The following is a 12973-nucleotide window of genomic DNA, read 5'->3' as shown; positions in this document are numbered from 1 at the left end:
GGGAAGCCTCAGGACTGCCTCTATGGGCCAACCCTGGAGAAACTCCTGGGATTCCAGCTCCAACATCCAGGAGGCACAGGCAGAAATGGTACTCACCTCCTCATCCTTCATCTTAATCAGCTTCTCTGTCTCTGTGTCTGGTGTTGGGAGAGGCAAGATAGGAATGGGGCTTTCTATCCTGTTGTCCTGAGTCAGCTTGCTAGAGAGATGGAGAGAGGGGGGAAGAGCAGTCAATCGGGGTCCAGGATGGCTGGCTTTGGTGTCACCACATAATGACTGTCACTCCCCATGGTAGAGCCACCAGCAATGCAGCATCACACACCCAACCAAGTGGAGGGGCTATAGGGCAATCCAGTCCAGAGCTGTGGCATGCACTTGGATGGAGAATGAGACCTCCTGTTCAGCAGCTGGGAGGCATGAGACAGGCACAGCACAGCAGCATTGCTCTGAGGGCTGGGGTGCCCATGACTGCAGGTAGGGGACACAGGAAGGAGAGGGTTTTCTTTCAAAAGACCCCAGCTCTCAGTACATGAGGAGGGAATGGTAGTAACCAAAGAAGTCTGGGCTGAAATTGGAACTTCAAGGTGCCATTTGCAAGTGTTCACCACTTGGAGTCACCATTGGCTCATTATTGAGACAATTCCAGCCTTGGAGCTTTGGATTTCCTACCAAAATGACTCTCTAGAAATGGCCCTGTGCTGGTTTTATAAAACTTGTTCACTAGCAAGGAACTAATCATGGCAAACAGTACCAAACTGAAGCTTTCTCTAGGAGCAGCAACCACTTTTTCACTGTGCTCTTCTTTTAATAGACACACAGCCTAACTAAATAGCAGCTGTGACACTGTTCACCCAGCTCTAGCATTTAACATAGTTATTTTGGGACTCCATATACTTGCTGCTGAAAAAAACAGGCTTATCTGCTATGCAAAAGTACAGGGATACACTGTGTGTCAGGAGAATGTGCCAACCTGCACGTTGGCACACATGCAGGACTGCTCCTTGCTGAAGCACAGCCATTCTGCTCTGCAACGTGGCAGCACAGAGCTACCCAGCCAGGGCTGGCAGGAAGTGAAGGGAATGGTTCACAACAGAGGAGCCAAGACCTACTTCAACACAAATTTTTTCACCAATATATCATGGAAGGGAGAAGGAAAAGTAAAGGTCTCAAATGAGAAGCCTGTGAGTGTTCTCTCTTCTGTTTTCTGATCCTTCTGACTAAAACCACAGAGCATCAAATGAAAAGAGAAGACAATGCTGAGAAATCTTTGAAGATGTGTTGTCTTACTAACTGCCTGGGCCTTGTTGTCTGAGAAACAGCAGCATCCCAAGGGTCATGCTATTATTTAGACATAACTACAGACCACAGATGCATTCCTGTTCAGCAATGCACACAGCTATCCCTCACCAGAGAGATGGTTTATCCCATTTTATTTGGCTGGATGTATTTCATCCACTGCTAGAAACAGCTCTTCAAGAGAATCTCCAGGCCTATTTCTTTATATCTGCATGAGGAATCCTCAGACAGGAATGTGGATTCTCAGAAGCATTCCTGCCTTGGGTTCAGGCTGTGGGAAACATGCTTGGATTTGCTATTTTAGTTCCCAGTGCCATTCTTGGAGGCTGCAGCCCAGCAAGTCCCCAGCAGATCCACAGCCTCCTGACCAATGGGCTGTTGTGAGAGCAACCCCAGTTCCACAGAGGGTGACAGACAGAGGTGGGGACCCACCTGGTCATTTGCTGGATGCACTGAGCTCGGTAGTTCTCGTAGTGGACATCACAAGTGACGTCCTTCAGGTCGTGCATGTGTGTCCGGATCAGCATGTTCCGCAGCTTCACGAAGTCACAGTGGGCCTGGTTTTCCACTGGGGAAGCAACAACGGGAGAGTGTTGGATATCTCATCTCACCAGGCCTCTCCAGGGAGCCCCTTCTCAGCTCCTGGACACACAGACTGCACTAAAACTCCCCACCAGGGCTCCCTCCTCATCGTCCCCTGCCACTGCCCTGGCACAGGCCTCAATGGTGCTCTTCTACACTTCCCAACACTGAGGCCAAACTTCTGAATGCCCCATGTTCCCAGGACTTTTCTGTATAAAAGGATTAATTAAGCACATACAGCAGAGCCCTGAGAGAGGATCCCAGGTAATGGGATGTTACTGGGATGAACCACAGTGAGCACAGCTGGTGCTGGAGGTAAATTGCTTGTCTGATCAGAATTTAGGACTTATCAAAAGGCCCCTGTAGACAAAATCAGCCCCTGGGGGCAAAGCCAAGAGCAGGCAATGGAGAGCTGAAAGAGCTGCTGTTGCCATGGGGAGCCTGGCTGCAGACAGCACTGTGGGAAGCACTGTGCTGCTGTGATGATCTCCATTTGCCTCTCTGTAGGGCTGAGGAAAACCAGCTGTATTGGGCACAGGGGTTCACAAAGTTGATCCTACTGCCAAATGCCAGCATCCTAACAGGCACAGCCCCCTCTGGAGCCATTGAGGGAGCAGAGCCAACAGCTGAGCAGCTCAAGCAGCCAGCACCAGCCCATGAGTGCAAACACAAGCTTTTGGGATCTAAAGCTGCAAGGTCTTAAAGCAACAAACCAGCAAGGGCAAATCAGCAACAGCAGCAAAAGCCATTCCAGGGTTATTCTGCCTAAGGGCTTTATGAAATTTCTCCCTTTAGAAGGGAAGAAAGTTGGAGACAAACACTGTGCATCAGCGCAGCCTCCAGCCCAGCACTCCCAGCACTTACAGGAGCAGCAGAGGATGGAGTGCATGAGGGTTTCTGATTGTTTGGCTGACGGCAACAGCTCCACCCCAGAAAATAAATAGGCAGGCAAGCCTGCCCTGCTTAATAAAAAGCCACGTCCTAGTGCACATTAAAGCTTAGGCATTCATTCATTCACACTGGAGCCTCTCTTCCTCAGTTTGCAACGGGAGGGTTATTGCTGTACTCCCAGTAACACAGACCTCCTGAGCCAGTCTCAGTGCCTCTCTCTCTACCCTACCTTGTCCCCTGCCATCTGCCAAAGGTGGCACAGACAGTCCCAGCTCTCCCCTGCCATCCCTGTCGGAAATGCCTGTCTGTCCTTGCCCCTCCTCCCAGTGCTGCCAGGCTCCATGCTTACCTTCCACAATGCCCCAGGGGTAGAGCCGTCCCCGGACCCGCTGGCCTTTTGCCTCCACCACGGTGTTGCTGCCGATGACAGCGAAGGGAGCGCTCTCCTGCAATGAGAGGCACCACTGAGCCCAGCTCAGCCCCTGCTGCCCATGGATCCCTTCTCCAGGGGCCAAGCTCAGGCACAGCAGAGCAACAGGAGGAAGGTGCTGGTAGGAAAGGCACAGGGACATCCTAATGTGCCACAGAGCAGGGTGCCACAACCCAGTTGACAGAAAAGCCTAAAGCACTGGGATCTACAGGCAGCCTAGTTCCCAGCCTGAGCTCAGCTGTCCTGAGGGAAGCTGTGTTTCTGCAGGTGCCTGCATCCCTTCATTAAGGGGAAGCTCTACAAGGAAGCCAGAAGAAAGAGGCTGGGACACCAAGCCAGTGGGACAATGTATGCCTAGAGCAGGAATGTACAGACTGTGCTCCTCTCTGCTCAGAAGGGGGTCAAAGCCCATTGCCCCCCTCTGACAGGAGAAACAAGGCCGTACTGCATGCACACACAGGCCTGGGAGGCAGTGAGGAGTGGGCTGCTGGGCCTCCAAATATGCCCCTATGATCATGTTGTGTACCCCAATGCAACTAATGTGTCACAGTGGTGCCTAATCACTCACAAATCTCTCCTCCTTGCTGATGGCATCACCCACAAATAGGGGCTCAGAACTGCTGTACCCAGCTTTCATGTTAAACACACAGGCTGGGGCAGATGGAGGAAAGACTGACACTGCTTGGAAGGAGACCAGAAGGGCCACACTTGGCTTCATGGCACCAGCAAGGACATCAGCACCTTCTCCAGGCCATCTGCCACATGAGCCAAGGCTGTTCCCTGGGTAGCAGTAGCACAGGCCTTCAGCACAAGCAGGACAGCTCTGGCTCTTTCTGGACTGACCCACATATCCAGCCTGATTCCCCAGACCCTGCTGACTAGATTCCTTACCTTCAGCTCTCTGTCTTGCTGCTTGAACTCCTCATCTTCATCAGAGTCACACTCAGGAAACTGATACACTTTAATGCCAAATTTGTCAATCTCTTCCCGGATCTATGTCCATGCAAGACAAAAGGATGTAAAACTGAACAACATAGAAATGTTGGGTTTATTCTATTTGTGCTACCATGCTTTGCTATAGCCTACAGATGGCAAAAGGATTTGATGTTTCTTCTACAGGCAGCCTCTCTGCTGAGACAGAGCACAGCTGCAGCTGTATGTGCAGATACTGTGTGTGTGTGTGTTGTGTGTGTGTATATATACACACAAACATGCTGTACAGACACATAAATACATACATGTCTATCTGCCCTCCCTCCTCAGCTCATCCCTGCCACTGCTTCAGGTATAACTCTGTACAGAAGGAGCATCTCACCCTCTCCTTCAGCTTTCGGATCTCAGAGGGGATCAGGCAGTCAGCTTTGGCAATCAGGGGCACAATGTTGACCTTCTCATGCAGAGCCTTCATGAACTCAACATCCACAGGCCTCAGCCTGCAGCAGGGATGAGGGACACTGTTAGCAAAGACACACTTGGCAGCTCCCCCTCCAGCCTCTCTCACCCAGCCAGCACAAAGAGAAAAGGACAGCACTGTCACAAGAGCCTGCAGCAGCACTGGGACAGCCCTCAGCTAGGGCTGTACCTCTCTTCTATTTGAGTGTCTCATACAGACACTGGCTGGGTATTTGCTCCCTTACAGGCCAAATACTGCCCAGGTCACAACCTGGGGTCTCCCTCCAGCTGTCCTGTACCACAGGCAGCCAACACAGCCCCCTTCAGCTGCTCCAGGCTAGGCTGACACATGAGCCAGCAAGGGGCAGGGACTGAAGGCAGCTTACAACTCCCTGTCCTACACATCAGTCCAGCTTAGCTAGATAGGATCATACAAGTCTGCATGGCATTATTTCTCCTGATTTTCAAATCAGGCTGTAAGGCCTGAGAGAGACCTGCTGTGTCTGTTCACAGGCTGTCTGTCCTGCCAGTGAGGGAAAGGGAGTGCTGTGATGCTTAGCAGAGGGAGAACATCCAGACAGCTCCTCTCCTGTGCAAACAGCCCTGGCAGTGTACAAGCTGCTACAGGGCAATCCTGAGGCACAAGGGTCTTCCCTCTGAACTGAGTTACCCCCAGGCCTGGAGTGTGGGCTCTCACCCGTGCCCAAAGGGAGAGATGAAGTAGAGGCAGCAATGCACTCGGTTGTCCTGGATGTTCTTCCGGTTCAGGCCACTCTCATCACGGAAATACTGCTCAAACTGCTGGTCAATGTAGTCAGTGATGGGCTTCCAGCTGGGAAGGGAAATTCAATCAAAACAAAATCATCAGTAGTGTCTCCTGTCTCCTAATGACTGGGAGGTCAAGGACAAAAAGGAAGGCAGCAGTGCCCTGCTCACCACTCCGTGTTGTTAACAGCATCTCCAAAGCCTGGTGTGTCCACTATGGTCAGCTTCAGCTTGACACCCTTCTCCTCAATGTCCACTGTGTGCTTGATGATCTCCACTGTCTGGTTGATCCTCTCTTTGAACAGGAGCATGTGAGTTAAAGCCAGTTAATGCTGGGGATCCCCACTACACCCATGACAAGCCAGCTCCCTTTTACCACTGAACACAGGGAGTAACACAGGTTTCAAAAACCCCAGATCATGCTCTATGCAGCCTTAGGGGGTGGTACTGCAGGGGCCAGCAGCAGGCAGGCAGACTCCAAGAAGATAAAAATTCTCTGAAGTGCCTGTAGCCCAGCTGTTCTGAACATTTTGTCCAGTCACTGGGGAAGGGGAATCCCTACCATACTCCAGCATCCAAGAACAAAAGACAAATCTCAATATCTCATCCCAAAAAGCTAGAGCTGCTCTGCAGCTTCATCTTCCCTTCCAAGGACAGAAGAGCCCTACAGCCAAACCCCTTTTGCTCAGTTCTAGAGCCTTTGCAGACACAAAGGAGAGCAGAGCCAAACAAGAGGGCTGGGATCCAGCCAAGCTTGTAGCTGCTGCTAAAGCAAGGAACCAAAGTGCTAGTCCTTAGGACAGTCCCATTCACCCTGCTTTGCCCCCAACTTACCCTCTGCATTGAGGAGCTTCCTGTCTTTGTAGAGGTCTGTCAGGAACAGGCTATTCACCAGCGTGGATTTGCCCAGACCCGACTCTCCTAATTGACAGAGCGCAAAGGGGAGGAGGAATAAGCAAGCAACATGACCCACTAATTGACTTACAAATGAAACTTTGAACAAGGCTTTGAATCCTGAGCCAGAGGAAGCAAGAGAGACAAGCTGTCAGGAGCTGTTTATTGGCACTACATTTTTCCAGTAGTGGAAAGACTTTTGCTGCAAGATGTCTCAATCCTTGTAAAAATGTGATCTTCCAGCTCCCCATTCTTCTTCTCCTTCCTTTCCCTCGTTCCCTGTTCAGCCCTGCCTTCACCACCCAGAGCAGTCACTGTTAGAGGAAAAGCTTGCACGAGTGGGCTACGAGGGGTCAGGAGGGGCTTGTTCCTCCTGGGGAAACTCCACTGGCTGGGGAGCAAAGCCAGGCCTGAGACAAGGACCAGAACAGAGTGAGGGAAGGATCCAGGTGCTATGGGGAGCACCTAAGGGAAGTGAGGAGAGCTGGTTCCCTCCACTTACCCACCGTGTGGCCCAGCCACCTCCATCCACGGGCAGTCTCACCTGCAACCATCAGGGTGAAGTCGAAACCCTTCTTCACGGATTTCCGGTGGACCTGGTTGGGCAGAGTGGCAAAGCCCACGTACTGCTTCTCGTGGTCCTGTGGGGCAGAGGTGGATGGCAGCAGGTCAGAGTGTGCCACCCCTTCTGCTTGAGCCTCACAGAGTGACAGGGAGTGGGACTCAAAAAGCCCCTGGGGCAGAGCCAAGGGCTGGAGGAGAGGCAGGTCCCTGTCCTGGCAGCAGTGCAGGGCAAGGCACACACCTCCTCTGGGTTTAGGGACTTGGCCCTTCCCACAGGTGGGCACCAAGGGACATGTCCCAGTCACAGCCCTGCTTGGCTGCTCTCCCAGCAGCTTCCCAGCACAGAGAGCACAAGGGAGAAAGCACATCCCACCACTCCCACCAGAGAGCACATTCAGGCTGCTGACAGACAGCCTTCCTAACTCTGCTTCATGTGCACAGTCACAGGCTCCCTTCACAGCAGGGTCACCAAATGCCACTTCCCCCCAGGTCATTTCCACATCCCTCCCTCCAGAGGCACGTGTACTACATGATGGAGAGCTCTGTAATTAGCACCCCGGGGCTTGCACAGTCCTAAGCCATGTCTAGAGACAGGTACAGTGGCTCAGCTTCTGCTTGACCTGAGAGGGGATTATTTCTTGCTGTGTCACAGCCACTCCTGGCTGAATAAGAGGAAATCCTGAGTAATCTCTTGTGCTATTTCTGAAGAGACCAAAGTTCAAGGAGCATGGGAAGTAGAAGGATGTGGAAATATTGATAATAGAACTAAGATGATTTTGGTGAGGGTATTACTTTTAGTATTACTGGAGTGTTACCTTTCACCCAACCACCCCCAAGACAGAGCCCCTTGTCACTGAGTGCTCCCTCACAACACAAAATCCGCAGGCACCTCACAAGCACAGCATACTCTGTACAAGCTCACCAGGCCATTCACAAATGCCTGAGCTAAAAGCATGATAGGCTCTGCATTTTAACATCACTGAATATAATCATACCACTGGGATTCACACCACAGACACATCCACGGAGCCAGGAGTTCCTCAAAACTGGCCCTAGCTCCTATTCCATGGGAGCACATCCATGGAATTTATGCAGCTTCAAGCACAGGACTGCCCTCACCCATTCTCCAGGCACAGCAGGGAGCACCTCCATTTGTAAGTTTAACTATCTCCATTCCGGGGCAACACACTCAAAGAAATACAAAATATGATCCAGGGTGCTGAGCTTAGGGCAATGTTGACTTGCACCTATTTCCACACTGCAGGTGGGCAATGTCCCTCCCAGGCAGCTCCCTACAGCTGCACGTCCACCTGTGTGAGAATCCCTGGGCACCCTCAGTCTGACAGACTGCAAAGTTCCACTGGGGACACCGAGCAGGGAAGACAGAGAGTCTCCTCCTCCCAATTTATGGCTGCTCTGGAGCTGCCCACTGAGATGGAACAGATGTGGCTGACGGCCATTGTGGCCCAAGGACTCTGTCCTTTAGCACTGTCACTACCTTCTAGCAACTGAGGTTTGATTTGGATCTGAAACTTGGTCATTTTAGCCCTGAGTGATTGTGGGTTCTGACCTCCCTCACCTCCCATAGCTGAAGCAATGTTGTTTCACCACCCCACAGTCCAGAAAGGCAGCAAAGGACAGAGAAAACTAAATTAGAGAAACGGGGAGAATTAGAGTGCCCAAGTGCTCCACTGCAGCTGTAATGGCTGATCTAAGAGGCAGTGACATCCCGAGCAGTGGTGCAGCGAGCGGGACCCCAGCTGATGAGTGATGGCAGCTCTGATGAGCTGCATGCAGCAAAGCAATGCCTGCCTGGGGGACACCACAAACTGCCACCCAGAGGGCTCAGTAAAGGGCAAATGAGGTGTGCAAAGCAGAGTGAGAAACGTGATAATGGCAAGGTCACAAAAACAAGGAAGAAGAAACTGCTTCCAGCTTCTGTCTCAGTCCCAGAGCTGTCTCCCACCTGCTTCACTTCCTGGTCAAACACATCCATGAGCACAGCCAAAGTGGACACGTAACAGCCAGCTCCTCACAGTAAAAGGTCCAGTCAAGTTTCCCAGCAAGCATCACAAATACACAACTTACTTCCCTTTTGTGCTTGTCCTACCCTGATCTTTACCAAACTTTGGAAAGACAATGATCACCTGCTCTCTCCAGTGACCTGACATGTGAAATAGTACTAGTAATGTGCTAATGAAACCATGGCTGAGGCTTTGGGTGTGTTTCTCTTGTTTTGCTTGGGTTTTAACCTAGATGACTAAGGTCTGACAATGGAGACACTGGGGAGCTGTGCTCTGGTGCAACTCCACTTACTTCTGCCAGGTGTAACTGGCTGAACCTGATCTCTCATTTCTGTTCAGCCCAATGAAGAGAGCATGGATTTGCTGTACCTCTGATTGCCTCCCTAGAGCTCCATGGAATCACGGTATTCAAAATGAGTAAATCCCAGCTGGTGCAGGACACTGCCCTTTACCCATGACTCATGTAGTCATTTCCCTTACAGAAGGGAAGGTCAGGGCTGAGTGCAATACCAACAGAAGAGCTTCCCTCACTATGAGAGGCAGTCAGACCTGTGAGGGGAAAAACCCTGTCCCCAGCCATGTCTGCCTCTGACAAACCATGGACACACTGCAGAGCCCTGTCAAGGGTAAAAGCAAGAGACCCAAGACAAGTTGTGAGGGGGGATCCCCTTCTTGTAACAGCTGTCTAGCAGGAATGGCAGCGTGGTCTCTGCACCAGCCTCAACTTGTGGTTCTTCACCTTCACTTTGAGACATTCAGTGTGTGCTCCTATCCCAGGCATATTTGGGCACTATGACAGGCATGTACCACCACCTCTGCCAGCATGGCAACATCAATATGGCACTCAAGGAGCCCAAGTAGCCTCCCAAGCCTGATGTGTGCCTTGCTCAAAGCTCTACACCACTCACCACTTCCAGGTACTACCTACAGAGCAAGCATGCATGTGGTGAAGAGGCCTGGGAGGGCTACTAAGAGAGACAGGGGGCTTTCTGGGTTATGAAAAGCTAAAATCCATTCACTAGATGAGAGGCTTGGATGGAGGGAGTTCCTAAATGCATCACAGCCTCATGCTCTTGACCCTCACAAGCCAGGTCCCATCAAGCTGACAAAAGCCAAGACAGCTGGTTCCTGCACTGCGCTTCCCTTGCCAGCTCCAGCTGTCAGGAAAGGGCCTCGACCAGCCAAGCCAGCAGCACTCTGGCACAAGGAGCCCCTCTCCCACTGCCTGCTCCATGCTGCTGCCTTTGTTCCCACTGGCATCCCGCAACCACTTGCCTGGGAACGTGCCCCACACACCACCACAGAGGCCACAAAGAGCTGTGGCCAATCTTTGGGACCCTGTCACAGACCAAAGCACCCCAGGCCAAGAAAAACACACCCATACTCTCCCTTGGCACATGCTTGCTAGTTCACTAGACATTACAGCAACATGTCACATCCTCTAATAGCTGGCCGAGGTGGCCAGGCTCCCTGGCAGCCAGTGCTCTCCCTGGGAGTTCAAGCCAAGCAACAAATCCTGTGTGGGCTCAAGCCCTGTTCATGTGGGGGGCGTAGAAACACTCAGGATGTGCTGCACAGAGGAAAAGCTATCCTGGTACTGAGGTGTTCACAGAGCTGTCTGCACTCCCAGACAGAGTACAGCCTCCATCACTCCTGTCCTTTCCTCACCTCTCTGCTGGATGTGCCATTTAAACCAACCCAGATCTCACGTGACTTCATTCAGCCTGGGGATAAAAGGGGCCTTGCTGGGTATATTCAAAAGGGCTAAAATTAAACATTATGTGACCACAGCAAATTTGAAGAATAATCCGTGTCAAGGTCTGGAGCAAGTCCCAGAAATGACAGAGCTGTGCTAGGACCCTCTTTAGGGGGAAGGGGCCCTCTCGGTGTCACAGCCTTCACAGCCAGCTCCCTCCCAGGCAGCCCTTCCTCCAGCCTGTCCCCTCCGGCCAGGCACGGCCGCCACATCCGCGTCTGCACGGACCAGCACAGCCCAGCCCTGGAGGAGAGGCAGACCATTTGCTTCCTTTCATTGCAGAAAGCTGCATAAATTCATAACACAAACAGCCCCCGAGGCATCTGCCACGGACATCTGCTCCTCGGGCCTGGGGCTGAGCACAGGAGAATCGGCAAAACCACTCGGCCACTAGCATTCGCTGAAGAGAAGGAACGCGGCCAGCAAAGCACAGCATTAACACAGTGCTAAGACAAATCGGAGTGAGTGTGGGCATAGATAGCGCTCCTGCCCTGAGCCCCCCCATGCACGCACACGCCATTCAGGCAGGGAATCGCTGCATCAATAACCGCACAAAAGCGTCGCGCATCTCCCCGCAGCCCGCGGGGGCTGCTCCCCTCCTTTCTGTGCCCGCCGTCCCTCCCTTACCGGCGTCTTCCCGCTCCTCTGCTCCTCAGAGCTCTCATCTTGTGCTGCGCGCGTCTTCTCGGGCACCATCCTCCCCCCTCCTGTCCCCGCTGCTCCCCGGCTCGCGCAGTGCTATAAATACATCCCTGTACCTTCAGTTTGCCCGGGTGGCTTCGCTGTGCCTGCGTCCGGGGAGACAGCAGCCGCTCCACTAACCGCTCCTGAATAATGATCGAATCCATAACCGCGGCTGGCAGGACGGACGGACAGCCACGGCGGGCCAAGGGAAAAAACCCCAACCCATGTGTTCCCTCCCAGCCTTCGCTAAATCCATGCGGCAGCCCCCCCGCCTACGCGTGCACACACACGCAGGGCTGGCTCGGCTCGCCTCGGTGCCGAGGCGAGGCGAGGAGGAGAGCCGAGGAGAGGCGAGGAAAGGCGAGGAGGCTCCCAGGCAGCTGCCCGGGATTTCCTGCCTCCGCCTGTGCCGCGGGAGGAGCCTGCCAGCGAGGACAGGACAAAGGCCACCGCGGCCGCAGGCCAGAGGCGACGTCTCTCGCCCCGCCAGTGTCCCGCGGAGAGGCTGTGCACGTACCGGATGCTGTCCCTGCCATCAGTCTGACTCCGCGTGACAGATGGGCCTATTCAGCTGGAGGATTTCTTTCATACCCTGCCTGATGCGGCCGAGACAAAGGTTTGCTGGAGGAAACCTGCTTTCAGCAAAAAAGTGCTGCTTCTGGCTGTGTGGGTGAAGGTCTCAAGGGTCCACAAAGCCCCCAAAAAGCAGGGTTCAAACATAACCCCCAGATGGCAGTCCTGGTTGACGTGGCTCTGCTCCCACGTGGCGCAGGCTCATCTCTTGTCTAGTCCAGGCTCTATTGCAGCCTCATCTCTGAATCCAACTGGAATAGCAGCAGATGCATGCTGGATCTTACAGCAACCATTCAAGCTCTGAAGACGTTTCAGAATAAGGAAGTATCTTTGTGTTCATTAAGCAGATGAACCCAACCCAACAACAGCCCAGCACACCAAAAAGTTATTCAAATCTCATGTCTGGGTTCTGAACCTTTCTATAAAATATGCCTTCCAGCTTTTCTGTGCAGCCATAGAAACTGAACAGGAATTTATATTAAACAGACAAAAGCTCCTAATTTCATATAATCACACCATTCTGGAAAGCAGTGGGTTAATACCACAGGCTGTATAATGAAGTGACAATACCACAGCATGTATAATCAAGTGACAGGAGATGACAGCACTGGTGGTGCTGGAGGAACCTGTCCCTTGCCTCATGGGTTCCTGAGCAGCTTTCTGCTCAGCAATGGGAAGGACACAGGCTGCAGCCATACTCCTGCCTTGCTCTCAGCCAGAGCTCCTGCTGCTTCTCTGGGATCTACAGGACTCCAGCAGTAACTCCACAGAGTGCCAGAGTAGCAAGGCCTGCCCTGGTCACCTTGGGTCACAACCCAGAGCCTCCACCATGTCAGTCTGGCTGACACCAGGGTCTGTTATAAGGTACTGAGTCACTATAAGGTCCAGAGGCCTCAAGTCTGGGAGCAGCTGTGAGCGTGCAAATGAAAAAGAGGGGAACCCCACCCAGTGTTTTATCTACACATCCTATAGGCTGATGGAGGGTGACGTCAGAAGTCAAAGGCACAAGGTCCTAGAGGCTGATAAAAACAAATGGAGGAGAACTGGGAAACACTCCCAGAGCAGGAAAACCCCTGCCATACAACAGCTGTCATACCACACACATGAAATTCTTCCCCAAAC

At 52.5% G+C, this 12973-nt stretch overlaps 1 protein-coding gene across 4 annotated transcripts in view; it reads right to left on the bottom strand.

Moving 5' to 3' along the window:
• The window catches only part of SEPTIN5 (septin 5), a 42211-nt gene that overhangs the window by 3763 nt on the left and 25475 nt on the right, over positions 1–12973 (bottom strand). For 2 of the 4 annotated variants that reach the window (XM_030231978.2, XM_030231979.2), the window contains exons 2-10: positions 6795–6891; positions 6191–6277; positions 5528–5651; positions 5289–5423; positions 4515–4632; positions 4091–4192; positions 3119–3215; positions 1729–1864; positions 97–199 (exon numbers count right to left, since the gene is read on the bottom strand). In XM_030231978.2, the coding sequence (XP_030087838.2) occupies positions 97–199; positions 1729–1864; positions 3119–3215; positions 4091–4192; positions 4515–4632; positions 5289–5423; positions 5528–5651; positions 6191–6277; positions 6795–6804 (912 nt within the window). In that variant the 5' untranslated portion in view covers positions 6805–6891. Of the gene's footprint in view, positions 1–96; positions 200–1728; positions 1865–3118; positions 3216–4090; positions 4193–4514; positions 4633–5288; positions 5424–5527; positions 5652–6190; positions 6278–6794; positions 6892–11221; positions 11306–11352; positions 11696–12973 lie in introns of those variants that run through there. The other 2 variants (XM_009092348.4, XM_018916543.3) reach the window with 2 other exon arrangements.

Source organism: Serinus canaria, chromosome 15, assembly GCF_022539315.1.
Source record: "Serinus canaria isolate serCan28SL12 chromosome 15, serCan2020, whole genome shotgun sequence".
Classification (NCBI taxonomy): Eukaryota; Metazoa; Chordata; class Aves; order Passeriformes; family Fringillidae; genus Serinus; species Serinus canaria.
This window is presented reverse-complemented; position numbering and strand designations above follow the sequence as displayed.